The sequence below is a fragment of the Anser brachyrhynchus genome, assembly GCF_964034855.1.
Source record: "Anser brachyrhynchus genome assembly, chromosome: 2".
NCBI classification, from domain to species: domain Eukaryota; kingdom Metazoa; phylum Chordata; class Aves; order Anseriformes; family Anatidae; genus Anser; species Anser brachyrhynchus.
The window spans coordinates 128,567,753-128,594,429 of record NC_137695.1 but is presented as its reverse complement, the minus strand read 5'-3'; the positions used below and the strand labels follow the sequence as shown (position 1 = coordinate 128,594,429).

General features: G+C 37.8%; 1 protein-coding gene across 1 annotated transcript; it reads right to left on the bottom strand.

Moving 5' to 3' along the window:
- Positions 1 to 1,449: 1,449 nt before the first annotated feature.
- PI15 (peptidase inhibitor 15) lies at positions 1,450 to 25,829 on the bottom strand. The gene is made up of 6 exons (XM_080578989.1): positions 25,612 to 25,829; positions 24,720 to 25,057; positions 6,863 to 6,981; positions 6,440 to 6,572; positions 6,171 to 6,286; positions 1,450 to 3,206 (listed from the first exon to the last, which is right to left on the bottom strand). The coding sequence occupies exons 2-6, from the start codon at positions 24,990 to 24,992 to the stop codon at positions 3,071 to 3,073; spliced, it is 777 nt and encodes a 258-aa protein (XP_080435115.1). The 5' UTR covers positions 24,993 to 25,057; positions 25,612 to 25,829; the 3' UTR covers positions 1,450 to 3,070.
- Between the last annotated feature and the right edge of the window lie 848 nt (positions 25,830 to 26,677).

Here is a 26,677-nt window from a genome sequence, read left to right as displayed (position 1 = left end):
GCACACTACTGTGCTCAGAAAGAATTACTACAAATATTTAAGGCTATGAGAATAGCAACCAGGGGTAGTTTGCTTCAGCATAACCTTGAACTCATCAAGAACTTTCATCAACATGTATCAGAGAAGACATACTGCTGAAGACATCTAAAGTTTTCAGCACATTTCAGTACTTCTGTTCCAGCAGCACTTTGTGTCAGGCAAACAATCGGGCAGCTTTGACACTGGCAAGCAAAGTAGGTATTTGCTGTCGTTGTCATTATCCAACCCAAAAGAAAAATAAGATCAAAAGTGGGGAGATTCAGGTAGGCAATATAGAAAGGCCTTCAGTAACCTACTTATTAAATACAGTGGAAAGAAACATCGTGTGGTAATCAAATGTCTGATTTGCTGTAATTATCTTCATTCCATTAAAAATATTCATCTAATGCTTGAGTGCTTGTAGCTGGTTTTATCAGGAGCTGCTCATAAGAAATAGCTTATACCCAGACCATTTTTTGCTGTTGTTAATTACAGTGTGATTACAATAGTTAATGCCTAGCACCATTACAGGATGTTGTGAAAAACCTGTGTACCTATTTATTAAAAGTGAAGTTTTCTATATCCACAGAAAACAAAATATTCCACAAAATCAAGGTCTTTGTAGCAAGTTAAAAAATAACAGATACAAGAACATATATACCCGTTATAATAATTTCAGCTGAATTACAGAATTATAAATTAATTTACAATGTCTAGTCCTGTTTGGAAAGTGTACCGTACAACATACAAGTTGTAAGTTCCAAAGTGCATAGTCATTTCTCAATAGACCTACTGCTGTAGGCTCCATGGCTTAACCTGAACTTTTGCTTATGCTCTGCTTCCTATCTTGTATTTATATACACATATATATATATATATAATAAATACAAGAAAATGTCAAGGTGCACTGTTTGAACTGTACTGTCTTTACCTCTGGGGAAGAACTCATGTGGAATAAAAATGTATCTGTCCCATGCATCTTTGTCAAAAGCTGTGCTAGCTGAGGACTAGTTACACATATAGCAGTTTTGTCTCACTGAATTCTTTCAATGTGTACATAAATGACACAAAGAGATTGTGTTTCACTCTCAAAACAGTACTGGATTTTACTCAGCCAAAGTGTTTCACTGAGCATTGGCTAAGTCCAGGTCCCTTTGAAACCACAAAGAAAATCATACATGTTGTAATTGTTAGGATAAAAGTGGAATATTACAAGTGTTGTCCCTTTAAAACATGGACAGATATTAAGACAATATACTTCTCTAGTTATTGTCCTGTCAAATACAGGAGCGTCATTAATCAGAAGTCTGAAGAGCCACAGATCAGTTGCTGACATTCTCTGAGGGATCATATTATGGACAGATGGAGAGGGTCTGTTTTTTTTGTTGTTTTGTTTTTGTTTTTGTTTTTGTTTTTGTTTTTTTTGGTTGGTTGGTTGGTTGGTTGGTTGGTTGGTTGGTTGTTTTTTGTTTGTTTGTTTTTGTTTTTTAGCACCAATATGATATTTCATATTCTAGTAACAGACTGTCTCAAACACCCTCAAAAGGTCTGAATTAGTGACTTAACGACACACAGCACCAGTGGAATTATCCTCTGTTGTTCTGCTTGCTCTACTCAATATTACTTTTCAAAGTCTGTAAATTTCAGAGGTCTAAATGTAGCAGTGCAAGCACAGTAAACACCTGTACTTAAAGTGGAATAAATTCCACCCTGTAATATAAAGCCAAGACTCTATGCTATTTCAATGGCATACTAGTTGTGGTAGACATTGGATTTCCTCCTTTTTATGATCTCCTTTTCAAGAAAACTACCTGTATAGTAGTCTAGCTTGAAATGTATGCCCTCTTTATGGGTGTACACTGTGGATTACAGTAAGCACCCATAAGATGTTCGGTTTTTTATAGAAAGGGTGTGAATAATTTGTTTTTTAATAATTCATACAGATATTTTCAGGAAATAGCAAAACATATTTTAAAGGGCACTGCCAATTGCTTTATAAATTTGAAATATTTATCACAAATCTGTATGAAATTTTAAAGTCGCCTAATTAATTTTTAATATTTTATTTGGAAATCCTATTATCTACTTTTAGGCTCGTCTTAAAGTTTTACCTGGATGAGTTTCAGTCAGGTGAATAGCACATATATTGGTAAGATAATAGTGTAAAGGGCTTAGTTTGGATGTCATGTATTGATATAGACTGCTTTGTGGAAATATATTTCTTTGCCTTCCTGTACAGGAAAAACTATACTGCAGCAAAGCACATTTATACCATTGTGAATGTAATGTTCAAAAACACGGGAATATAAAGTTTGGCTGTATTGATTATACCAGTATATATATAGTGATGTAGCTTTCTATCTAGATAAGATTAGGCATATGAGTTAACAGCTACTGCATCTTGGCCAGTGTGGTTTCTTATTCTACTTTTCCTGTCTGCACACAGGCATCATTGATGATAGCAGCAGCCGTGTGCTGAACTCTTGAAACACTATAAATGAATTAATGTTGTGCATGAGGTAGGTAATATCCTGCAGTTTCTCTTGCACATATGTTTTCCTGTGCTCAGAGTCCCAGACACTACAGATGAAAGCACAGGTGTAAATGGGAAGAACCATTGGTAGTGTGAGGACAAATTGTTTCTTTGCATGTAACACTCCATTTTTAAAGCACAGTATTAAACAATGACCCTTCTCTTTCTAGACGTATTATTTTTTAAAGGGTATTATATTTTAGGTATAAGTTGACAGTACCTTTCAATGTGCTTTTAACAGAACCTATCTTCAGGAAGCTACACTTGCTAAGGTGAAAATTAGTTTGCTCACCTTTACAAAATGTTAATCTAAAAGGGTTAATGTGAGTCATAAATCCCAAAGGGTTTAAAACAAATTATACTATACTTTGAAAGCTAATTATACAAAAGCATACAAAAAGAAAACATCAGAGTATTATTACAGGATCTCTCTATATATAATATGTGCAAAATTCAATATACAAGCTTGTTACTCATCCATGTTTGTTTGTTTTGTTTTTAAATAATGTAAACATGAACTTATTTAAACCAATATAAGTAGTTTGATGTTACTCCTGGGAAACAAAGGTTGTTGGTACAAGAGCCTCCATAGCTTGGAGGGCAAGCAGAACACGGCACTCCTACTTTATATGGTGCTTCTCCAATCCAATTCCCCCTGAAAATAAGAAAGGAAACAAAATCCTTAGCAATTTGACAGAGGAAGAAAAAAATATTCATTAACAGCACATGTTTTGAGTGATTAAAGTGAATACTTTTGCATGATATCCTACAAATGCACCATTACTGAAAACATACATTAATATATTTCTGTAGGTTACTAACAAAAAAATAGTCTGCTGATCCCCCCCAAAAAAAAACAGTAAACGAATGATCATGTCATCCCAGGACAGTGGTTCATTCCATATCCTTTATATGTCTGCAGTGAAGTCTCACTACAGACAAGTGATTTTTGACTCCCCAAGCCTGAATATTTAACCAGAGGACTATATTAAAGAGAAATTAGCAACATAAGCATTGGTGCAAGGTTTTCCTGGAACACTTTTTGTCTGGCACTTATCATAAAAGCTTATTTTTGGAAGGTGGAAAGATGAACTGAGAGAATCTTATTATCAGGTTTCATTGCCTTGGGTCCACATTGTGAAACTCTGAGGCTGACTTCACAGTTCAAAAAAAAAGCGAAGATGACAAGTATTAATACAGTACTGTATTAAAAAGAACTATATTGGGGCACTTGTAGGGGCCTCAGGTATTAATGGGAGGTGGAGGGCTCCCACCTGATGAATAGATCTCTACAGTTTGTGACAGAGCCCTGGGGAAGAAGAATAGAAGTCTGGACAGTGGTCCAGACTTAGAGGTAACTGGAAGATCTAGGAATGCCTGAAAAACATTTACAGACTTTTAGGTGCTTATATAAATTTCCAGACTTTTAAAGTGAGGTAGGCAAAAAGTTAAAATTAGATTTTCATTTAAACATTATGTCTCACTCATGAGAGATCTTTCCTCTAGTTTGCATGTGACGTGATATACCAGTGAGTAACAAAATTATTTATGAAACATTTTCTCATCCCCCCACCTCCCAGCCAATAAAACTGGATCAAAAGCCCTGGTTTGGACTGTGCCTTGGAAGAAAGCAAGAATCTCTCAAATAATTTGCTCATTTCTACTTCTCTTCCAAATAGGTACAGCAGACTGAGTGCTCAGGAAATATATTTAGTTTGATAACAGATACGGAAATCCAGAAAGAGTTTGCTGAAAGCTCATTTCTGCTTCACTTTCTATGCAACACATGGCTGACTTTTGTGAGTCCATTCTAGTTAACCAGGTGCAGGATCTTTGTAAATTTTATAATTATCCTCCTCTTAACCTTTTTTTTTTCTCCTGATTTCCGAAGCATATGTATTTCTTCAGCATTACAACATGGTCTTAGTGAAAATTATTGGAATTTTAAACCCCAAATCTTTGCCAAATTCCAATCTTAATAAGTAGGTAATAATAACACATCTCCTTCTCCTTTAGAGAAGCTTCTGATGTGCTGGTTACTCAGACAGACACAGCCTTTATTGACTGAGAAAGAGACTTCTGAATGTATGCTCCAGGACTCTAAACCCAGTGTCCTTAACCCAATTTTAATTAACTCTTAGGAATATAACCTTAAACCAGGGAAGTCCACTTGGTACCCTTTCTTGTGACTGTGCAAGAAGTAGATGTCAAAATCCTGATTCTACAACCTAAGAAACAAACAAATACTGAAAAATCTCCTCCAGAGAAGAAGCTTGTAACTCCAGGTTTTGGTTTGCCTTTTGAGAAATATGGATTTTTAGGCTGCAAAAATATAAAATGTCTGTAATTGCTACATGATAGATAAACAATGCGCCAGTTTTCAGTAATGCCTAATGCTTGAAACCATTTTGCTGTTTCTTAACACAATGGGAGATTTATCCTAGGGAGTTTTTATTTTTGTTTTTCCAAACTGAGTGATACAAAAAATAGTATCTGTGTTTCTCTTATAAACTTTGATTTCAGTTCAGTTTTTGTTGCCTGATAACCCTCATATTCATTTCTTACCATCCTTTTACAGTATATATTAAAGAAAAAAGAACAAAGAGATATTGATTTCCAAAGGAAAAGGGACATTTTTTCAAGTCATTTTTCTTACTAAATCCTATCTTCTTTTAATTTGCAAATTCTTTAAAACATCTTTTACTCATGTATCAGCTAGAATAATGACATATTCATGCACATTCTTTACCACAAATGGACCTGTGCCTGGACCAAAATTTTATGGAAAACATGCTCAGTTAATTATACTTAGCTTTCTACACAGAACTATGTCTCTGCCTATTATATGGTCAGAGAGACCACTCATTTATACTGTCCATGTTGCTTTTGAAGCACCGGTCCAAACCAAACCTTAAATTGAAGCTCTCCCAGATCCACACGTTAGTGATTCATTCTGCACCCAGACATGCACTTGAGTTGATGTCTAGTGAACACTGGGAAAAAAAATAATGTCTTCATTTCAACCCAACACAGACCTCTGCACAGCTATTTCATAATAGGGGTCATCCACGGGTGACTATGACAGATACTTTGATGGACCCAAATTTGGAAGGCAAGATGATATTTGTAGACACTGATCTTTATAGAAAATCTATGCTAGGGCTGCCCTTATGCAGCATGGTTATAAGCAAAGGTGTCCTGTGGGCAAAAATGTGGGTTCACAGTGAATCAACAGCTTGATATACAGTCCTGTAGCTTACCTGAGGAAGTCTAGCTCATATAGCAGTATGCAACAGAGTGAAGAAATGAGGAACTCAAAGTAAAGCTAAGTAAACACATAAGGAGAGGACAAGGAGAATGGTGACAATAATAATCATAGAAAATAACTGTTTTTTTTTCTTTTGTTCAATGCACATCAAGTTATTTCTTTTTTTCTCTTTGTATGCCAAAGTCATGCATTTGCAACGTGTTCAAATGTGATGTTAGAATGAATGAGCAGCCTGCAGAAAAAAAGCATAAATAGAGGTCAGGCTGCAGAAAAAGGAGTAAGCAGTCCTATGAGAGCACCCAAACATGCATACAGTATAAAAATAAACAATATTAAAAGAAAGTAACTCACTTTGGGGCATAGTTGCATACCAAGTAAACAGCTCGTCGCCAAACAGATCCCCAGACGTTCATATTGTGGCATGTGTGGATTGCGCAGCCTATACGGTTGGAAGTGGCCCAAACCATCTGAATAAATATTCATTATTGGTGAAGTCCAAATTGAAAAGAAACATATATGTATTTATATATACATTTATATGACAGAAAGCTATAAATACATCACAGAAAAGTCCATCTTTGGACAGTACATTTTGAATAGAAGAATGTAATTTATATAACCTGTGTGTAGTGGGTGCACATGGGTCCATAGCATCGCATGGGACACCTGGGGTTGCAATCCTGAGGATAAGGGAAAGCATAATCCTTCACCTCATCGTACCATGGCTTTACCAGCTGGAGAATAGATCGATACCTATGTTTATTTAAAAGGCAGAAAGAGAAATATGTCATTTCAGATTAAGGTACTTTGGAACTTTCTGCTGCTAATCCCCATGATGCAAGTCACCTAAAAGCACATTTCTCAAAACATCATTAGGGGCATAGTATTAAGCCAATACCCAACCCAAGTGAAAAATCTCTGTAAATTATAGATGGATATCAATTATTGCTATAATACTGGATGACTCTTGTATCAGTTTAAGATCTGAATCCCAAAGGCTTTACAAAGAGTAACAAAATAACTGTTTTGTAGGATTTGCTTACCTTCCAGTTCTCACAGACAGGTTCTGGCCCAAGAATCTCAGTAAGTAGGAAGGTCCATGGTCCCAAATGCAAGTAGCAGCCCAAGCCTCTGCAGATTTGGCCAGAGTTTCATCCCAAACCTGACAAAATAAAGTACCATTAGGCAGTAGTATGCAGAAAAAAAAAAAAAAAGAAAAAAAAAAAAAAAAAGCAATCATGGTGAAAGAATATAAGAAACACATACTTAAGAAAAAACAGATTTATAACCTAGGCAAAGACCTCCTGAATCCAGAAAATCATGGGTCAGCACAGTAACAGCAATAGCATTTGCCCTAAAGGTGGGCAGAATCCCTGCCTATATCATCAGAGGAAGGCAGGTATTCTTATCTCTCCTTTTTATCTGGAGCAGGCATTCACTTGCCATTTTCCCTCCTGAATTTATGAGATCCATGTGTGGAGGGGAGTGAAACATTGGATAGGACTCAGAAGGTTAAAGAGAAGTACAGGCGCATAGGGAAGAAAAGTTGAGCACAGGTATTACATACCCCACAAAACCCCAACATTTTTGAAATAGGATCTCAGGAATATCTATAGCCAGAGAGAGTATGTGTGGCAGCTTTTCGTATTTGAGGCCACAAGGTCAAGAAAAGGGATTCCATAAAAACAAAGACTGTGGGTAGTTTCCAGGTGCAGTATGAGTTTCACTACTTTGTTCTGTGTTGGAGCTGACACTGCTACCTGACTGAAATAAAAAGATAACAGGTCTGTAAGAAGACCTGTTTCAACTTCTTATGTTCTACTGCAGTGGTAAAAACATGACAGTAACACTGTCTCCTTTATATACTTTGCCTGCTCGCTTACATGCTTATGTGTAACTCTGCTGATTTTTCCACAGCAAATAGGCTGGCCTCAGCAATAACAGAGTTATCATCAATAGAACCTGCTGCACCACTGGAGCTCCAGATGAAGAATATCCTACCATACATAAATATCTAAGTGTTTAAGTGATAGCCAAGTAGGCTCTAGATCCTGGAATTACACATGAATTTTGAATACTCCGTTTGGACTGTTTTGGTGCAGGAGAGTTTTAGTGAATTGTAGGTAGAAAAGCGGGAACAGAATGTGGTAAAAATGCTTACCCAGCCCATTACATCTTTTTAAACGCAAAGCCAAACTCATAAATCTCGACTGGTTACGAAATAAAGAGTATCCTCTGTGAGGTATGAAATAAGAAGCAAAGTCAGAAATAAACTTATCAAAGGATAAGGTGGCCCACAACACAAATATTTTCTGTACTATGTGCTAATACAGATTTACAAAACACTGATTTCATAGTTTTAAGTTCCCAAAAATCTCAGAGTGAATGAGCTGACCATAGATCATGAACTTGGACATTAATTCATGTCCCTGACTCTGCCTGGTAGTTTGTGATATTTCTCCAAGTGAACAGAACAATCTTTAGCAAATTTTATGTAATTGCCATTATCATTCAACGAAGCTTTTGCTAGTATGGAGTGGGTGAGGTACTTCCCAGATTAAAGCAGAAGAAGTGCAACACTGATAAATATGAACCCTTAGCACAAATGATCTTCCCTTCAAGTTGAATCACCTTAGGGAAAGTAAGATGGATGGTGGTTAAAGCAGAGATTTACTTTACATTTCGTTCATGAAAGGTCCCAGACTGAAGTCAGAGCAAATCACCAGTAAAAGGACAAAACAGAGAAGAGTTAGGAAGAAGCATACTAAGAAGGAATAGTCTTTGAGCCAGAGAGAACTTTGACTTCACCTCTGAAAAATGAAGGGAGTTTCTCAGAGGAGTTTCGTGAAGGAGATAAATCTATAACTTAGGTAAAGAAGGCTAAACTGGAGCACTACCATACAAGAGAAAGGGACCTGGAGCTGCTTTGGCACTGTCCATAACCCAGAGAACGCTCCAGTGTCCAAGAGGAAGAAAACTGTACAGATATTTGTTCTGATTTCTATCTCTGCTGTTAAGCCAAATAGCTGAATGCAGCCAGCATAAAAATAACCCTTTATAATCTCTGTGGTTTAACAGTGGTCCCAAAAAGAGGGCTGAAAGAGGAGGCAACAGTAGGTACCAGCATAAAAGTTTTTTGCATAGGAAGTGTGCCTGAGAGGCCAGGGACACAGACGATGCTTGGAGCCTGCCCAGGCCCAGGGGAATGGAGAAGCATATGAACCCAGCATGTGGGTCCAAACACAGCTGCCTGGTGTGCATCCATAATGGGCAGCTCAGCCAGTACTGTGACACCCCATAAACACCCTCCTTTGCTGAGATTAATCATGCCTCTGGCATGAGTGCTCTCTGCCAGGAGGCTGAACATGAGGTTTGTGTGCTTGCTCCCAAGTGACCTGGCTGCAGTCCCACAATAATTTGAATGTGTACTGTATTTGCACAAATAGCACCGAGCTCCTGATTTTCACCCAGAATATTTTTACATACTAAATTGCCTTTCAAAGTAGTATGTTACTTGTTTAAAAGAACTGTGAAGACTGGATTAGGTTTTCATCATTAATGCCCTCTAAAAACTGGGCATTATTCCCCCTTGACAAGTGAGAACATTGGTAATCCACTTTCTTCCTCTTTAGCTTCATTTTCTGGTTCTCAGAAATCATTTGCAGCATTAGATTGGGAAAGTTATAGGGGGTTGTTTCAAACTCAGTTAAAAATCTGAAGAAAAATTGTGGGTTTGGCAGGTAAGCATTACTGTGATATATATATATATATATATATATATGTAGTTCACTCTTCTTGCCATTATCTACTCAATCCCAACCATTCTCTGGACATATGACATTTTTGGCCAACATGAGAGAGAAACAGAAAACATAACCACTGAATAAGGAATAAAGGGGCGGGGGGGGAGAGAGATGAAGGAGGGAGTATCGGCAGCAGCATCTTTTAATTACCTCCACTCCTTCATTAACAGGCTGGTGAATTTCCCTTGTATGGTGTCCCCTTCTACTAGGTAAATCATTCGGATTCTATGGGAGAGGACAAAGCACTTCACCAAAAACTTTCTTCTTCCTTTTTTTTTTTTTCTCCTCTCTCTCTCTCTCTCTCTCAGAAAAGTGTTCTCAGTACATCTAGGACTACCTCTAGATCCTCTGCACAAGTAAAGGCAATAATATAGGTTGAGGCAGAAAAAAATGATTGTGAATCAGATAAAAATTATAATGATCTAAAATCTAAACTTTCTAAACTGCAAGAGACTGCACTGCTAGTTCTCCCCTTTCAAAAGAATTCTGATCCTGAGTCAACACTTGTATTAATTTTTATCTCAGTTTGGTCCTGTTTTGGGCATGTAGGACAATGAGATAAATGGATTTAAGGCTTTTTGAACGTGTGAGGCTTAACTGTTGTACACAAAGAAATAGGATATACGGAAATAGAAAAATATCCTAAAAAGAGAAACTGAAGTAACTTGAAAGACAGAGGGGCAGTTTTGGTATGAGGAGAAATTAAAAAGCTCAATGAATTTTAAACAAAAAACAAAGGTTTAAAAAGATCTGATAAATAAAATTTTAAACTGTGTAATGATGGCCAATACAGGCTTTCTATTAAATATGGCAGAGAAAGCTGCCTGATATGAACAGAAAATTGCAAAAGGGAAATGGAAAAAGGAAAAAGATTTGCATGCACAGTGGGTCAAGATCTGAGGATGTGACTCATCCTTGTACTAATCATGCAGGCTCAAAATGCCAAACTTTGCTCATTCTCTCGCCAGGGACAGCAGAACTAGTAAACAAATACTAGGTCATTAATGGTTGGGGAAGCAATTACCTTCCTGCCACCCAATATAAAGATCCCTCCTGAACTCTCCAGACCATTGATTTGGTCGATCTTGGAAATCCTCTCCACCCTCAGCTGGGTCTAAGCTGTGATAGAGTTAAAGTGTCTCATCACACTTCCACTGGCAACTCGAAGTCAACATCCTTTGGCCAATTTATTTTTCTTTCCTCCGCCAATGATTATTTTCCTAGAAAGCTGTCTGACTGTGCTCTCTACACTGCTCTCTGTCTCCCTGCAAAACTACACTTCAAAACTACATTTCACTTGAAAATTGTCAAATGGACTGAATATAGGGAAGAGGCTAGTGCTTTTATACAGAGCATTTCAACACCAAGAAAGCTCTTTCTGAGGTTCTATGAGGTTGTTGTGGGGTGTTCTGTGCACTCATACAGCACGTGATCTAAGCATTAATAAAGTCAGTGGGAATTTTGTCAGTAAGGCTAGACTTTAACCCAAGGTTATAATTTTCCCGACTCTGTAAACAAATAGTAAAATAAATCTTGTTATTCCCTTAATCTATAGTAAGCAATGGAGAATAAAATGAAATCTCTTTAATATTAAATGAAATTTCTCAAAGACCACAAAGGAAGCTTCCTTTCTCAAAGGAAACCTTGTAAAGTGGGTCACGGTGCCCTCACACCCTTCTGCCTTTCTGTAGTTTTTTGCTGTTTCTGTCACTCTTACATATGTAGAGGGGTGGGAGATGTCCTTCTGTTCTTTGCTGGATTATCTTTTATTACCATAAGGTCCTAATCATCACTGTCCTCTTAGGTAATAAAATGATGATGAAGTTGAAGAAGCGTTACAATGAAAAAAAAAAAAAAAAAAAGAAGCAACTACAGCATAACAAAGACCTTTTCAAAACTTGTGCAGAAGAATAACTGGCTGTTCCCTCCCCACATTGATAGCTATGCTTTAATTTGAAGAACAGTGTATATAACCACTATTTAACTATGATCTGAACTTAGAAACAAAATTCTTCCATTCTTTCTCACTAGGGTCATAATTGTACTCCTAGAATCTATAGTTCAAATGCAGTAGTTTTCTCTTTTGACCCTGCTCAATACATGTCTTAGGGGGCAAATCCTGATGCAGACGGGGAGCTAAAGCTGAAAGCAGCAGACTACTACTTCACACAGAAACTTCACTATTTTATCTGTAAGTAGAACACATTGAGTAAGTATACATGAAACAGATCAAATGGAGCTTTCTTATTCTGCCTCACTTGTTCTTATTGCAAACCTTCTAACGGACTGCTAAATTACTGTAAATATATCACTATGCTGGCTACATTTACCCTGTGGTATTTTTTTCAAGAATGAACACTAACCTTCATTGTTTACTGTCTTATTTGTAGTTTCTTATTTGTAGTTTTAAATGCACTAATGCAGCATTTATTACCACATCTTGTATATGCAAACTTTTCTGAGAACATTTGTGTATGATGGATAAATGAAGTCATATATCCATGATTTAAACTATACTGTCTGAAACAGAGTAGGGACTCAAAGCATCATTATCAGAGTCTGGAGCTCACTTTCAGTGACAGTGAAATCAAGCCTCAGCCTTTTGAAGGTATTAAGGGATTGTGTCATTTCTGATCTGTAACTTTACCAACGCATGTGTGTGTATATATACTATGGGTATAACTGCTTATAGACAAAATAATTAATGCCAAACCTTCCTTTAAGGACTTCGTCTTTCCATGGAGCACCACTCAGTTTTGCTGTACAATAGGTTGGAGTCCTTGTAGTCTGGCTTCATAGTGTCTGTACTATGTAATTCCATACAGGTCAGCAAAACTTTCTCTTGTGGAAGGTCCGACTCAGGACCTGTGCTTATCAGTTGAGCTCATTATACAACTGCTTTTTCCTTGATTAACCTCAGTGAGGTGGTCCAAATATAAGCTACAAAACATTTCTGCCAGGAACCAATATTAAAAAATTGGGCTCCAAGTTGCCTTTGTGAGATGTCAGCTTGCAGCCCACAGGTCTCTAGGATGCAATCTTTCTCTCTGAGAGTTCAGCTTGGCCAACCAAAGGACTGCCAACACCTGGAGAAAAGCCTATGTCGGGTGATATTCTAAGAGATTTTCCATAGCTCGAAGAACCAGAAACATATTACACAATGAAAGTACATTTAATGAAAGATCATAATTTTCTGAATTGTCTGAAAAGCTCAAACAAAACAGTGGCAATATATGACTATTACTTCAATTTCTTGATCACACACCTCGAGGTTTCTTATTGCTTTAGAGAGAACATTTTAAACATTTTGATAAAAAGAGAAGACAGAGAGGGTTTCCTTCCCCTGCCAAGGCTTTCTCTCATATTTTGAGTGCTGCAAATGAGTTCTGGGAAGTTTTACGTCATGCAAATTATGACTAGCTAAGTCAAGAAAGGAAAGGACAAATGTCTTGAAAATCACATTGACCCTTGATAGATGCTTTTCTTATGATAAACTGACAACACCTACCCCTGCAAACGTAAAACTGTTATATTCTTAAATTGCTTCTATATATAGAAGAATATACTAATGACTTGTTTCCTATTTCTGCAAGAGAGTATCATCTCCTCATTTGAAAAATAAGGATCTCAACATTTCATAGTTTTGCAATAGGAGAAAAAACAAAACAAAACAAGCAAACAAAAACCATTGTCACTATATAATATGAAAATGTGTGCCTATTTCTCTTGCAACTCTTCAACATACTATCAAATAAAAGCAATTTAAAAAAAAATCATGATTTTCACTTTCCATGTTGCCAGTACTTATCATCAAATTTATTATCTGACTGGTAAAAACTGTAAGACATGGTCTGTTTTTTTGTTGTTGATGTTGTGTTTTGTTTTTTTCCTCATAAAGCAATTAATGCCTTCTTCCAAAGCCACCAGAAGATCTGTCAACACTGCACTCCATTTACAAGCCCTAAGAATAATTTCACATTGCCTTTTTCTAATGACTCACCACTTCAAAAGTAAAAATAAAATACGCACAGATAAAATGTTTATTTCAATTTCCTTACAGGTAGACAAAAAAAGACCTCACTCAAGCAGTGAAATATCTTCCAAGTAAAACAGATACTTAAAATAGTAATATGTTTAGAGCTAAAAAGGTAAATTTAAAACTTAATTTTTAGTTGCCCCCACTAGAGAGGCCACACCTGAGAATGTATGACTGATACATTCATCTGGAATGATATCCATTTGTAAGTTGTTCTTAAAGTTAAGAATTAGGAAGCAGAAAGATTTAGGATCTGTTACTCCTGGCAAATATAGAGAGTGAAAAAAAAAATCAGTCTATCCTTTGGTAGTCCATTTCTTCATAATGCAAGCATTACTGAGATGCAGTTGACCATTTAGCTAAAGATGACTTTCCATGAGAAAGCTGAAACATTTTCATTTACCTATTCCTGACTTCCTGATTTTCAGAGACAAAAATTAATCTGTTTTCTTTTCGGGGCAAACAGATACCTTCCCTTCACAGTGCAGATTTCCAGTGACAAAAGAAAATACCAGGAAAAATATCTTGATCTGATTTAATATGGCAATACCCTTATGCACGCCTTGCTGTATAAGAGACACCATTACCAAAGCAAATTTAATTCTCTCCTTCTTTGCAAATATCCTGAAATCATTACTCATGGCAATGGGTCAAAAGACTTTGTGATCTAGAGACAAAGTGAGCAGAATATTTAGTAATACACTATATTAAAGTGTTTCTCTTTCCTTGTGGATATCTGTGTAAACTGTATTATTTAGAAGCATTCAAGTTTACAGCCTTCAGTGTCACAGAGACAACATGGAAAAAACTAAGAAGTAGGAGCACTGCTTCCTTCAGACTGCCAGCAGTCATGTTGTATAGCTAGAAGAGATGTGTTTGCTGGGAAATGAAGATGTATTTTCAACCTGGGCGAACAGAGGGTCTTCTAAAGATCATTTTAAAGCATTCAAACAATACAGAACCATGCTTCCATTCTTCTGCTGTCATCGTAATCCTTAAACTTCCCTGACTCATGTTTGCCAGTACCAAAGAAGCTCCCCTCACTTGCACAAGGAGCATTGTTCTAAATATTAAGTACTAGCAGCAGTCCTCAGTACTTTACTGTGGACTTTGTTGTGTTTGTTTGTTTTTAATGACATATCAGCTGGGGTAATATTCTACTAATTTCTCAGTGGCAAAGCAAGTATTTTAAGCAAAACACACACATCCCAGTCACTCACAATCCTCCCAAGAATCCCCCAGGGCACCCAGCAGTCAAGGGCTGCTGACTCTAATACTAAGCAGGCGTGGTGTGTCTCACCCCTTAGCGTGCTGCCACCAGCTGTCCATCTGGAGTGACAAGCTCCAGATACTACATTAAGTTACATTTTGCAGTAATAATAGTAGAAAGCGGCAATTTGTCAGCTTTGGCATCTTTTTTGTCATTAATATATGTTTACTGTGGACTCATACTAGTATCTTCAGATTTCTGTTTGGTACCAACAGAACCAACAAATCCACAATAGTTCCTATGTACCTCAGAAGGTGGCCAGTAGGACCTTCTTTTAGCAGTGATCAAAAAAATTAACCTTTCTATATCAGACTTCTGATTTTATTCTCCATTAACCCTGTGCTTTTGCTTGTTTGTCCAGCCGAAGATCAGCCACGCTTATTTTCAGAATGGCAAAAAGTAGGAAAGAAGAAAACCTCAATTAAAGCAGTTTTGACCATTGGGAAGCTGAAAGATGAAATCCAGCGTTTCCAGCCCATCTGTGCAGCTGCACTCCACAGCTGCTAGTTCAAGTTCCAGAGTGGATTAACAGATGTACGCTGCTACCCCCCAATATGCAGGTCTTGTCCTCATAGGTTATTCAGCTGTACATACTTGCACCGGCCATAATGCTCGCACGTGCGGTGGCCGTTTCTCAGAAATCCTACAGCAGTGTGCAGGGCATGCAGAAGTCCCTTGAACAGCTTCTTCCCTTCTCTTTTGTATAGTTGAACCTGTGGCTTTTTAAGGTTCAGGGATTTTCTGTAGGACCCCCCACCACATCCACTACCCTAAATCACAAACTTAATAAAACTACCCACCAGCCCTTCTACCTGCTTGCTTTTTCAGCAGAGTCACTGAAAGAGACTCGTCTTTTTGCCTTCACTTTTTTTCAATACATACTGTGTGATGAAAACACATGAGCTCATTGGAATTTAAAGACAGATTTGGCAAACTTTACATATTTATTTGGGCTCTGAGATCATTTGGACTCCAGGCGCTCTCTCTCTCTCTAAGAATACAAATACTTTTTGCTCTCAACTGCCACCTGTTAGACATTTTACTGGGCATACTGTAATTAGTGCCTACTGCATGTACACATCCTTCCCCATTAGGCAATAATTGGGTACTGTATTAGGTACTAATTAGAACTTTACACAGAAAATTCCCAAAGTCTGTCCCCTAGAGGGAAAGTCTTGATGGGAATTGCAGTTCTGTACTTACTTTTTTGCAGATAAATACACGGTTAATACATCAAGCTGCTTGTCCAATACTCCTCTGCAACTCAAAGTAAAATTGTGCAATGGTTTATAGTCAATTTACTTTCATATAAACAAACCTCCAAACATCTGATACACACTTTTGAAGGGCTCAGTATTAGAAGGTCTAACTTACAGTACTTAAGGCATCACCAAACAGATGTCCAAGAAAACTCATTGCCAGAAATTCTTTTCTTATGAAAATTCAAGACCATTGCAAGTCTGTATTTTATATAGAAGTTTGTATTTCTGGGTGTCTATTTGGTCCAAATTCAAACTCCTATTATTTGAAGCCTGACCATTGCTAATACTCAATTTGTTTCTTCTAAAGCTTGTCCGCATTTCTTTTCATGTTTGGCACCAGGCTTTTAAACAATAAGAAACAAAAAGAATTGGTAGGCTGTCAAATTAAATAACAATAAGCTTCCCTGATATGCTATTATTTGTTTAGCTTTTGGAAAAGTTAAATATCAGAGCTACATATCTTAAAATATTTAGTGCTTTCCTAACCTACTGCAAGGCATGTTTTAGTTGGCAAGAGCTTATCACAGAACTGGTAACAAAAAGGACCAAACTTCATCCAGCTCCATGTCACCCTGACAATTTGTTATAAGTCTGAAGAGTAAGGTGTCTGAACTCTATCATTTTAAACATCATCTGTGCAAATTGCCTTTTCTCAAAACCACAACATGTGAATAGAAAAATTATTTGTTTTGTAGTGTAATGTTTTGTTTCTCTTCTATACGGAAATAATCTACATTTTTTACTTTTTTATTACTAACCACTGAAGTTTTTCATTAAAACAAAAATGTTCTTAATTTCTTTAAAAGTTTTCAAAGAAAATACTTATTATTTTCTAAGTAGCTTTAACTGAAAGATATAGCAGCATGACACAAAAGAAAACACAGCTTCTTCTTTCTTCAGGATAAAGAACAAGAACAATAGTTCTTTATTCTCATAACAAGGCATCTCAACTTAAGATTGTTTTATCTTGATACAGATCAATAGATAACACTGTACAGATGGAGATGGAAAAACAGTTCACTCTCAGTTCAGTTAAAATAGACCTCAGACCCCGTCACAGGGTACCTGCAGATGCATTTGCAGGTGGAGGTGTCTGCTGATGGTTCTCTCCATCCCAAAGCAAGTGGTTATCTTGGGTTTGACATTCTTTGCTTTGGTTTTAGGAGACACTTTTCCATAGACTTGGATAGCCTATTCTCTTTTTCAGATCTTCTTTTCAGATACAGAAAGAGGATAAAAATGTTGAGAGGTTTAAGGTTACTATCTTCTCCATTCATGTATGAAGCAAAGCGCTGTGTACTTTGGATCAAGATTCTTGTGAAAAATGCCCTGTCTCTGTTTTCAGCCAAAAAGTTCAAGAGGTGCTACATTTAATAATAAAGGAATGTCTAATTCTGAGGGCCCCAGGCAGGCTGCTTTTCTATCAGAGACTTTACTAAGTTGGTTTTTGTTTGCTTAAACTCCTAGAAGGCTTTCTCCTAAGACTAAATTTAAATAATGTAAATATTCTGTTTTAAAATACCATCAAGAGATGGGTGTTTTAAAATACATACAAAACATTGGAAAGGAGGTCTCATAGCAAAACATATTCAACACAGTCATTCTTTATCATAGTATTTATCAATTATAAAATTTCTGGGGAAGTTCTTCAGGTTTTTCAAGAAGTGCTTTCCAGGAAAGGTCTTTTCTTTTCGTCTCCTAAGCAGGTCTTCTGTCATTCTCACTGAACGTAACTTGTGGCTTTTATACCTCATAGAGGTAGCATCAACTTTGTCTTCACCCGAAACACCAGTTTAGTTACTGATACTGAATGTGGTTCCTAGAGGTTTGTAGTTGAAATTCTGCTAGAAAAATGGGCAGCATCCTGTATCTCACTGATAGCCACTGATAGTAGTACAGGATTGCGTTATTGACAGTGGTACAGTAGGAAATAGGTAAGTGGATAAATGCACCTGATAGATAAAAGAAAGCTAGGTAACTCTACTCTGACAAAATTAAGAGAAAGTAACTCCATCTACTCTTGTCTTCTTTCAGCTTACTTTCAGATACTATGTTTTGCCTCTGCTGGGGGAAAAGGCTGGGTATGCTGTAAAATGACTGCTTCCTTTCACAGCTGGCATGCAGACAGAAACCTCAAGCTATAACCATGGAGATCAGTTCAATGCTTTCTGCTTTCTTTTAATTTCCTGAGAGGAATCACATTCATGACATTCATTATCTTCAGACACTCCTGTTGGTGCATTGGGGCACCAGATAGAAGGAACATACTCAGCTGCCTAAACATAAACACAAGTGGTAGGAAGGAAAAACTGGAGCCAGTCAATATATTTCATCATTACACCCCACTTGCATTCACCTCACTTGTGAATCCCCAGCGCAGAGCAATCTAAAAGCTATGGCCAACTAGGAAAGGTGAATTACACCGGAGAAGCTCCAAGCTCTTTGGTATCTTTCCTCCTAGAAGACTAGAGTGGACTATACTTAGATTTACTTTGTGCTCTGGCATGATGAAAACCAGATTAAGATCTTTATGCCTTGGCTCGTTTCAGCCTTCACTGTGTATATAGGATTTAAGGGAACAGATCTATTCAATGGAAAAAGTAGGTTGGCAGTAACGTCTAGGGTTAATTCTTCATTGTATTATGGTACTTATCTCTTTAAATATGTGTAGTTAAATACATGTCTAATCTGCTTTGACACTGCTGTTCCCTGATCTAATAAAGAAGCTCTAAATAGAATGCAACAATAATTTGCTCCAATATGCAGAAATACTGTAAGACATGCACATGGAAATTAGGGAACCATTATACACATACATTACTAATGCAACTTAATTAATTCCAAGAAAACTGGCAGTAAATATATGAAAAATAACGTTTGAAATGAAACAAGGAGAGAAGTTCTACTGGACAGTTAAAGTGAATATAAAGATTAATTATCTGAGTTTTGGAAGGAAGTATTTAGGTTAGACATTTGGAAATCATTTCTATTCCTAAGGTAAAATATTTGCCAAGAGATGTGACTGAGACAGCATCACTATATGTGTTCAGGAGCAGACAAGATGAAAACCATATGTACTTAATGCAGAAGGAAGTCCTGCAACAGGGTGGGGATAAACTATATGAATTAAGAGATCCTATCCAACTCAATAGACATAAATCTTGAAGAAACTAGTCATGGAGTCCTTACAGACATGGATGATTTCAGTGGGACAATGTAGATGAGCCAGGGCAAACAACTCAAGTACAAAATGTCCTCCAAGATTTAGACTGGTTTGTAAGAAACCAAACTGACAACAGCAAAAATAGGTAAACAAGTCGAGAAGTTTATTTATCAGAAGTACTACTGCATTGGAGTGAAAAACAAACTGACTCACTTCTTCCATGTTCATATGAAAGGCTTTCAGGTATTAAATAGGACTTTGGAAAACGTGAAGTAGTTAGAAAACATTTCCTTTTCTATTTTTCTTACCCACAACCTGTAGCATATTCAAAAAACATTTTTAAGATCACCTTGACAGCAAGAAAATTTTATGAAGACTTTCACATTCAGGAGTGAAACAGTGTTGAAGTTATTTATATCTGTGACCACTAAGTAGACTATTTTCTTCCTTCTCTGAACTGACTTTGCATATTGCCTGCAGACCTCTGTGGACACAAAGCAAAGTCTCCATATTCATCACTCAGCAAAAAAGGTCACTTCTGGGCATTACAGAGTGAACAGCCCTTGTGACTTTGCCTTAGCCCACACGATTATAGGAGTTTCTTTTGGAATACAATTACTTTTATTTTAGAGCAACTGTTGACTTATTTTGTCCATCTTATCATATTCTTTCATATGGGATTCAGTAGAAGATGAATAAGCTAAGATTCTCCATTCCTTTCCAACTCCTCTGCCACCAGCTCATGAGAAACTATCTTCTGTTGTGTTGCCATGAAGCAACTTCTGGATATCCAAGATAATTCATTTCAGGATAGTCTGGGAATCTGTTAGTACTAAAAAGTGAGTCCTAAAAAGTGACACATTCACTGAAGGGCATGTTTTCCTAAACATAAAAGAACTTATGCAATCACTGAACAAAAAGGAACTGAAACCCTATGAGACCATCTTCTATACAGAAATACGCTCGAGTTTTTCTAGAACATTTCTCTGCTCTTCAGACAGCATTCCACAAACATCTAGCTTCATGTTTTTGAGTGTATAATCTTGTCCCATCTTTTATACTTCTGACATGCTACTGCCAGTCTATTAATTACTGCGCTGATAAGTACTGGGCTCAGGACGCATCCTTGCAGAACCTCACATGAGAAGCTCTGCAAGCCAGCAGTGAACTACTTGCATCTTGTCTTTCAGTATGGCTCTTTAACAAATTATTCATATCACCTTAGATTACTCTTACTTAGACTAGATTTCTTCGCTTGCTTACACAAATGCTATGGAGGAATGTGTTCAATGCCCATTAAGGCAAGCTATATCAGATTTACTGCTTCTGCTTAGTGCATGCGAAAGAGTAAGGAGCTTACATGTATGTAGACAAGCATCTGTTCAAACCAGGTTTTCTATGCATACAGGGACATGGGTTACATCAAAAGAGCACATGGACTTCAAAGAAACTGGCTTCAGGTGGGGATGGTTACAGAGAAAATTAAATATTTGATTCCCACAGGAACAGATATTTCTTTAGTGAATGTAATCAGGAGCCTACAGATAGTACCGATGCATACTAAATGACATATTTTATGAGACTCAAAGTTCATCTGACAAACATTGCAAACCTTCAGTGGCCCACCAAGTAGATGAGGTGTTACTGGAAGGCAACACAGGCCTCTATAGCACAGAGATAGCATTTAGAGAAAGCAATTTTTTTGTTCATAGTCTTCCCCTGGATTTGTAGATTTACACATCTTTCACGTGACAGAGCTGTAGACAGTTTTATACCTCACTTCTCTGAACCATGAATTTTGTGAAACATTTCTGCTTTCTCCAGAAAAAGTATGCAAAGCCAAGTGGATGATCACCCAGCCTCCACCGGATCAAAAGTATTGTGTCATCCTTTCTTCTGCAGGTATGGCATCAGCTTTTAGAGCACAAGTGAAGGCTTCAGAATGACAGTCTTAGGATGAAAAGGAATAAAGCATATAAAAAGACCCAAATTAAAAGCAGAGGACATTACTTCTACATTATAGGTTTGGAAGTTCTTGTTTCCTTTTTCATTTGCTTTCCTTCCCACACTCACTAAGTCTAGACTTGTACTTGCAGAAAAACTTCAAATCAAAGTCATCAGCGCTACCAGCACCGGAAAAAAAAAAAAAGGAGTATGACTCATAGAGTGCTAACATCCCAAGAGAAAGATTACCCAAAATCTTATTGACCCACAGTGCATAAAACATGCAGTTTCTTTCTCTATGGACTGACAACTGAACAATGTTTCCCATCGTTGCTTTTGACACCCCATCTGTCTGCTTACTTCAGAGACTGCATACAACAGCAGGATGGAGCAGCATTCACACCCACCTCTCCCAAAAGGAGGTAATATGCTCCCCACTTCTGATATTGCAGTGTTCAGATGAACCTTCCTTGCCTAATGTGTGCATTCTTTGCCATTTTTTGTGACCTCTCATCAAAAGTCCTAAGCACACAAACTTTCAAGACAACAAGTACAGATTAAAAAATGCCCAAGAACTTCAAGCTATCTATAAATACACTGAATGTTTGAGAATCAGACTGTATCAGGGGAAGGAACAGAATGTGTCAAAAGTAAAAAATAAAATATTAAAGAAGTTTGGTGTGTGGAGAACTGGAATCACAAGAACCAACCCATATTGCTAAACCCTAAGCTCTTACCAGTGAAGAAGAAAAGAAAACAGAATTTTATAGAAGTTAAGAATGTGACAGACATTCATGAAAAGAGATCCTAACAGAATTAGGAAAACAGAACAAAACACGATTTAGTATGACTGTGGACAGAGAATAGAACAGAAAACATTTGGGGGGGGGCGGGGTTCTGAACTGCTTAGGCCATTTCTACTTCATGCTTAGGCCATCTCTACTTCAACACACTTACAAGAGGTTTCCACAATCTAATGCACCTATAGATACTTCCATCCTCTAACATATGACATCCTTTTCAATCATTGTAATATGAATGGGAAAGGCCACTTTCATCACTATCACTGCACTTTTCCATAGTGTTCAGAACAGGAACACACACTCTGTAACAGTCTTTCAGCACTGTGCATATTGTCTGCTGGTAATGGCAATATGCTTGTTGTTTCTGGAAACGCATATTGAGTGGCACAGTCTCATTTATATATAACAGCAGTAATCTTATGTTCTCATAAGACAAAGCAGATGCTGTGCCATACACATAATTAGACAGAGACTAAAGAATGAACTGATCAAGTTCACTTGGGCATTACTGATACACGGGTCCCCAGGCTTACAACACTATGCCATCTTCAAGACCTTCCTACCAAAACCTTTCTGAAGACTCAAAGTTAAGAAGTTAAATTGAGGCTGCTGTCATTCCAAACTAGATGGCAGAGACACCTATGTGTGATGTTGCTCACTGGGCTATTTTTATTTTTTGCTCTGTAACATTACATGAGTCAGACACGGATTGGTTAATTCTGAAATACAATTAATAGCCAAGAGGTTACCTTCCACTTGGAGATTCAAGATGGAGTTGCATTCTAGATCATTACCTAAGTAAATTGATGTGGTGCTCTGAATTCTGCTGCATGAAGGAACAAACTATTTTCGAACTGGGAAAACAAAGGTGAAAGAAAGCCTTAGACCTTGCCCTTGTGACTATTAATGGGGCTGATGTTAATAGGAACACAGGAACATCCCATGGCTGGGTGGGACTGGTAAAAGCAATAGTAAGAAGAGCAAGGAAAAAAAGTAACAAGTAAGTTATAAAGAGCATGGCCCCAGTCTTGATTCTGGATCAAACCTCACACAGTCCCATTGCAGAGCAAGGCTGCAGCAGAACACACAACAAATATATGTGAAACCTTGGCAGTTTTAGCAAATGAGTGAAATAAATGTAGATTTAATCAAGGAAGAATTCTTTCTCTGTGAAGTCTTTTTTTTAACTGAACAGGCTAAGAACACTGCACTCACAAAACTTTTGGGAATACAACAGGGTGCTGGCTTCACTTAAGCAAACTGCAGGAACACATTTCTAAAACTCACAAGCCAAGGAAGGGCATGGTAGGCTGCCATTCCCTCAGACATTACAACAAAGTTTATTTATGCAGAATCAAAGGAAACGTCAGTGGAGAGCTCAGCAATAAAATGATGACTGAGCTTGACTTCTGACCTCTCTATTTTTTCTGTCTCTGACCTTTCCACTTCACAAACTTCAAACTCAGACTATAGTATGGCTACAGGACTTCATCCTGCAATGTTTTGAATGCATTCAGCATTTTTAAGGTGTTGTTGGGATGTGTTAAGAAGATTAAATGATCAAATCCAGATTTAGGTAACATCTGTGATAGAGAGATGTCCAAATTGTTAGTCATTAGCTGCTAAAAAGGAGTTATTACCATTATCCCATTTTTATGTCATGCTGATGGTGTTGTGCTTTCTCAAAACTGTTAACTGTCATCATCTGAGATGCTCTGTGACTTTAGGCAGATATTATGGTGCTGACACAACTTGTGTAAGTTGTGAAGGTAAAATAATTTTTGCTTGGCCAACCTATGTTTAACATTAGAACTTCACATGCACGCATTCAAAGTTGGAACATGAAACAGTAAACATGCGGCTTTAGCTTAGCTTTTAGCTATGAGTACCAAGTATGAAATCACGGTGAATGAGTAACTTCTATCATACCTGTAGGAACACACAATTCACATAATGAGTATATGCCAATAAGGAGAAAAGGTGTCTGCTACAAACATAACGTTCAAACACACTGCAATCCTGCATAGTGGAAAAGCATCTAAAATAAGCATTGTATTTGATGGAAAAAATAAGAATATTAGGTGAAAAATATGCAGTAAACAAAAACCATGAGCATGATACACACAGTGCATCAAATGAATTGCTCTCCAAATGCAGTTTGACCATATTGTGTCTGAAAATACTATTTGTGAAAGAAATTAGAAATGTTAACTATATTTTTGGCATACATCAGGGCAATGACTTTCAATATACTCCACAAAAACAATGGGACTGCTAGTGGTTAGCACTTTAGACACGTGATCACGTTATGATCATGTACACTATGATCCTATGCCACTTCAGGCCAACTAGCAGTTAAATCACAACTTCATTACTTGGGGTCCCAGCAGCTTCACTTGAACTACTCATGGAATTGACAATTCAACAGGGCTAGTAAAAGGTTCAGAGTTTGGTATTTAGATACTTTAGTACAACTCTAAAAGATGTAAAGAAATAATGTTTTACCAAGCAATAAGAGTTAAAAATATTTTGTCTGCCTAATTAAATCCCCACAACTTAAGAAAACAAAATCACTGGCTTACAGTTTGTTTTACTATAAGGTAAATGAAGGTCACTTACCATATATTCCATGTTGGAAGCAGGTGGGAAGACTTTGCCTCTGACTTGATTATGGTAATCAAGAATGGCAATCATGTCATTCTGTGAAATGTAGCGCTTCCGCCTGGCTTTGGGAATTTTTGCAGAGTCCAGATGAGCTGCCAAAGCCGTCTCAATGTCAGTGAAATTATTGTTTGACAGGAGTAGGTCAGTGGAGTTGGGTAACACTAATGCACTTGTTTCACAGAGAATGGAAAATAAGAAAGCACAACTGATTGCAGTGATTGCTGTCATTTTGAGACCAGAGGAGAAAGGACACAGAGGTACTCTGCTTTAAGTCAGGGCAGTAGGGAACAGATCTGTAGAAGAGAAGATGTCAAAGATGTGATTCTGTACATCCGGTTAGCAAGACAAAGTGAATTGACAGGCTGTGGTCTGAAAAATGATTCTGTCAGCTCAATTACAAAAACAATCCAGTCAGAACACGTTACCGAGCAATTTTCACTTACCATATTATCATTAAATAATAATATCCTCTTACTATGAACACAGCAGATGAAATATCATTATACCCTGAATTAAGTGATCAGAGCTAGTAGTACTCCTGAAAGAGTGACAGTGGTAGCACACCAGATCAGTCCATAAACCACACTATAAATCTTAAATGGGGAGACTGCAAGAAACCTCACAGAATGTTATGCACTGAAAACAAAAAAATACATCCCAGGTTATGCCTGTCCTTTATGCATGGATTGTTTTGACATCCTGTGGCACAGATAAACTAGTAGGCAAAAGAACACATATAAAGCATGAAAACGTCTTAGAAATAGCATTCAGATCTTAACTACAGCAAAATGTGATGAGCATTGTTAAAAGTGCATGCAAAGCAAGCTTATTGAGCTAAATGGCTTACCTCTGGATAATACCAAAAAAGAATACAGTCTATTGTTCTCCCAGTATATTTAGCACTCTCCTATGTGGTGATATGAACCTTTGTGAAGGAGTGTCTCTTATTACAAACCCCCAAAGAACAAAACTCTGCTGGTTGTGAAGCTTTCTGGCCACAGGAGCTGCTAACAGCTTTTATATGTTACAGCCTGCATGATCCAGAACAGGCAGTTTCTCTAAAGGTCTCCGCTCAGCCAGAAGGAGAGGGGAGGAGCTCTGCAAAGCACACACACAGCGATTGGGTGGCATCTCTGTGGCGGAGGTGGTTTGGCTATTCAGTCACACCCCCTGTTTCTATAGTACAAAAAGGCAACATGCAAGACTCCCTTTTTTCCCGGTACTTCCTACGTTTATTTTCATTATTGTTATTATTTTCCTCTATGTTTATTCTTCCTCACTTCACCAACATCATGCTGGCTTGGTGAATGCTATTTTCTTCTTCTCTTTGAACACAAAAGGAGCAGCCTGCAGCGCAGAGTGCACTCTTGTCCCGGTCGTGGGAAACAGAGCCAATGCCACACCGCCCGGCACGGCATGGCTCGGCCCCAGCTCAGACCGTGATGCACCGGGAGGTGTCTGGGCATGCCTGCAGCCACTGGGGCAAGCATCGTTGATGCTGTTCATCTCTGGGCACCGGGGATGCTCGGAGCACGATGCCTCGCTCCTCACTGGTCCCACTTCCTCACTCAGAGGTGCATACACACACTAGGTGCAACACGAACCTTTAGGAAGGTTGTGCCTGGCAAATATCTGTTACCTGACTGCCTGCCTGTGGGAAACTACAGCGGCAGCAGGACCAAAAGCTTTCTCCAGTGCCTAGGAGACATCTGTTTCACATTAACTAGCATATAGCAGGAATTATTCAGGCACAGAATGGTCCAGCCACTCACACAACAGAGCTCAGGGCGTAGCGCTGAGGCCATGAAGAAAGCTAGCAGAGCAAAGCAGCAGCAGGCAGCAGTTGTATATTGGGGACAGGGAATGGGAGCACCACAATGTCAGGCTGATTGACCTCCAGAGCCAGGCGACCT

Excerpts from the sequence above, each read along its gene's own strand:
- PI15 (XM_080578989.1), bottom strand. The coding sequence starts at position 24,992 with ATGACAGCAATCACTGCAATCAGTTGTGCTTTCTTATTTTCCATTCTC. Across the intron at positions 6,982-24,719 it reads CTTCCAACATGGAATATATG|GTTTGGGATGAAACTCTGGC; the intron begins GTAAGTGACCTT and ends TTATTTTGTCAG. Across the intron at positions 6,573-6,862 it reads CTGTCTGTGAGAACTGGAAG|GTATCGATCTATTCTCCAGC; the intron begins GTAAGCAAATCC and ends AAATAAACATAG.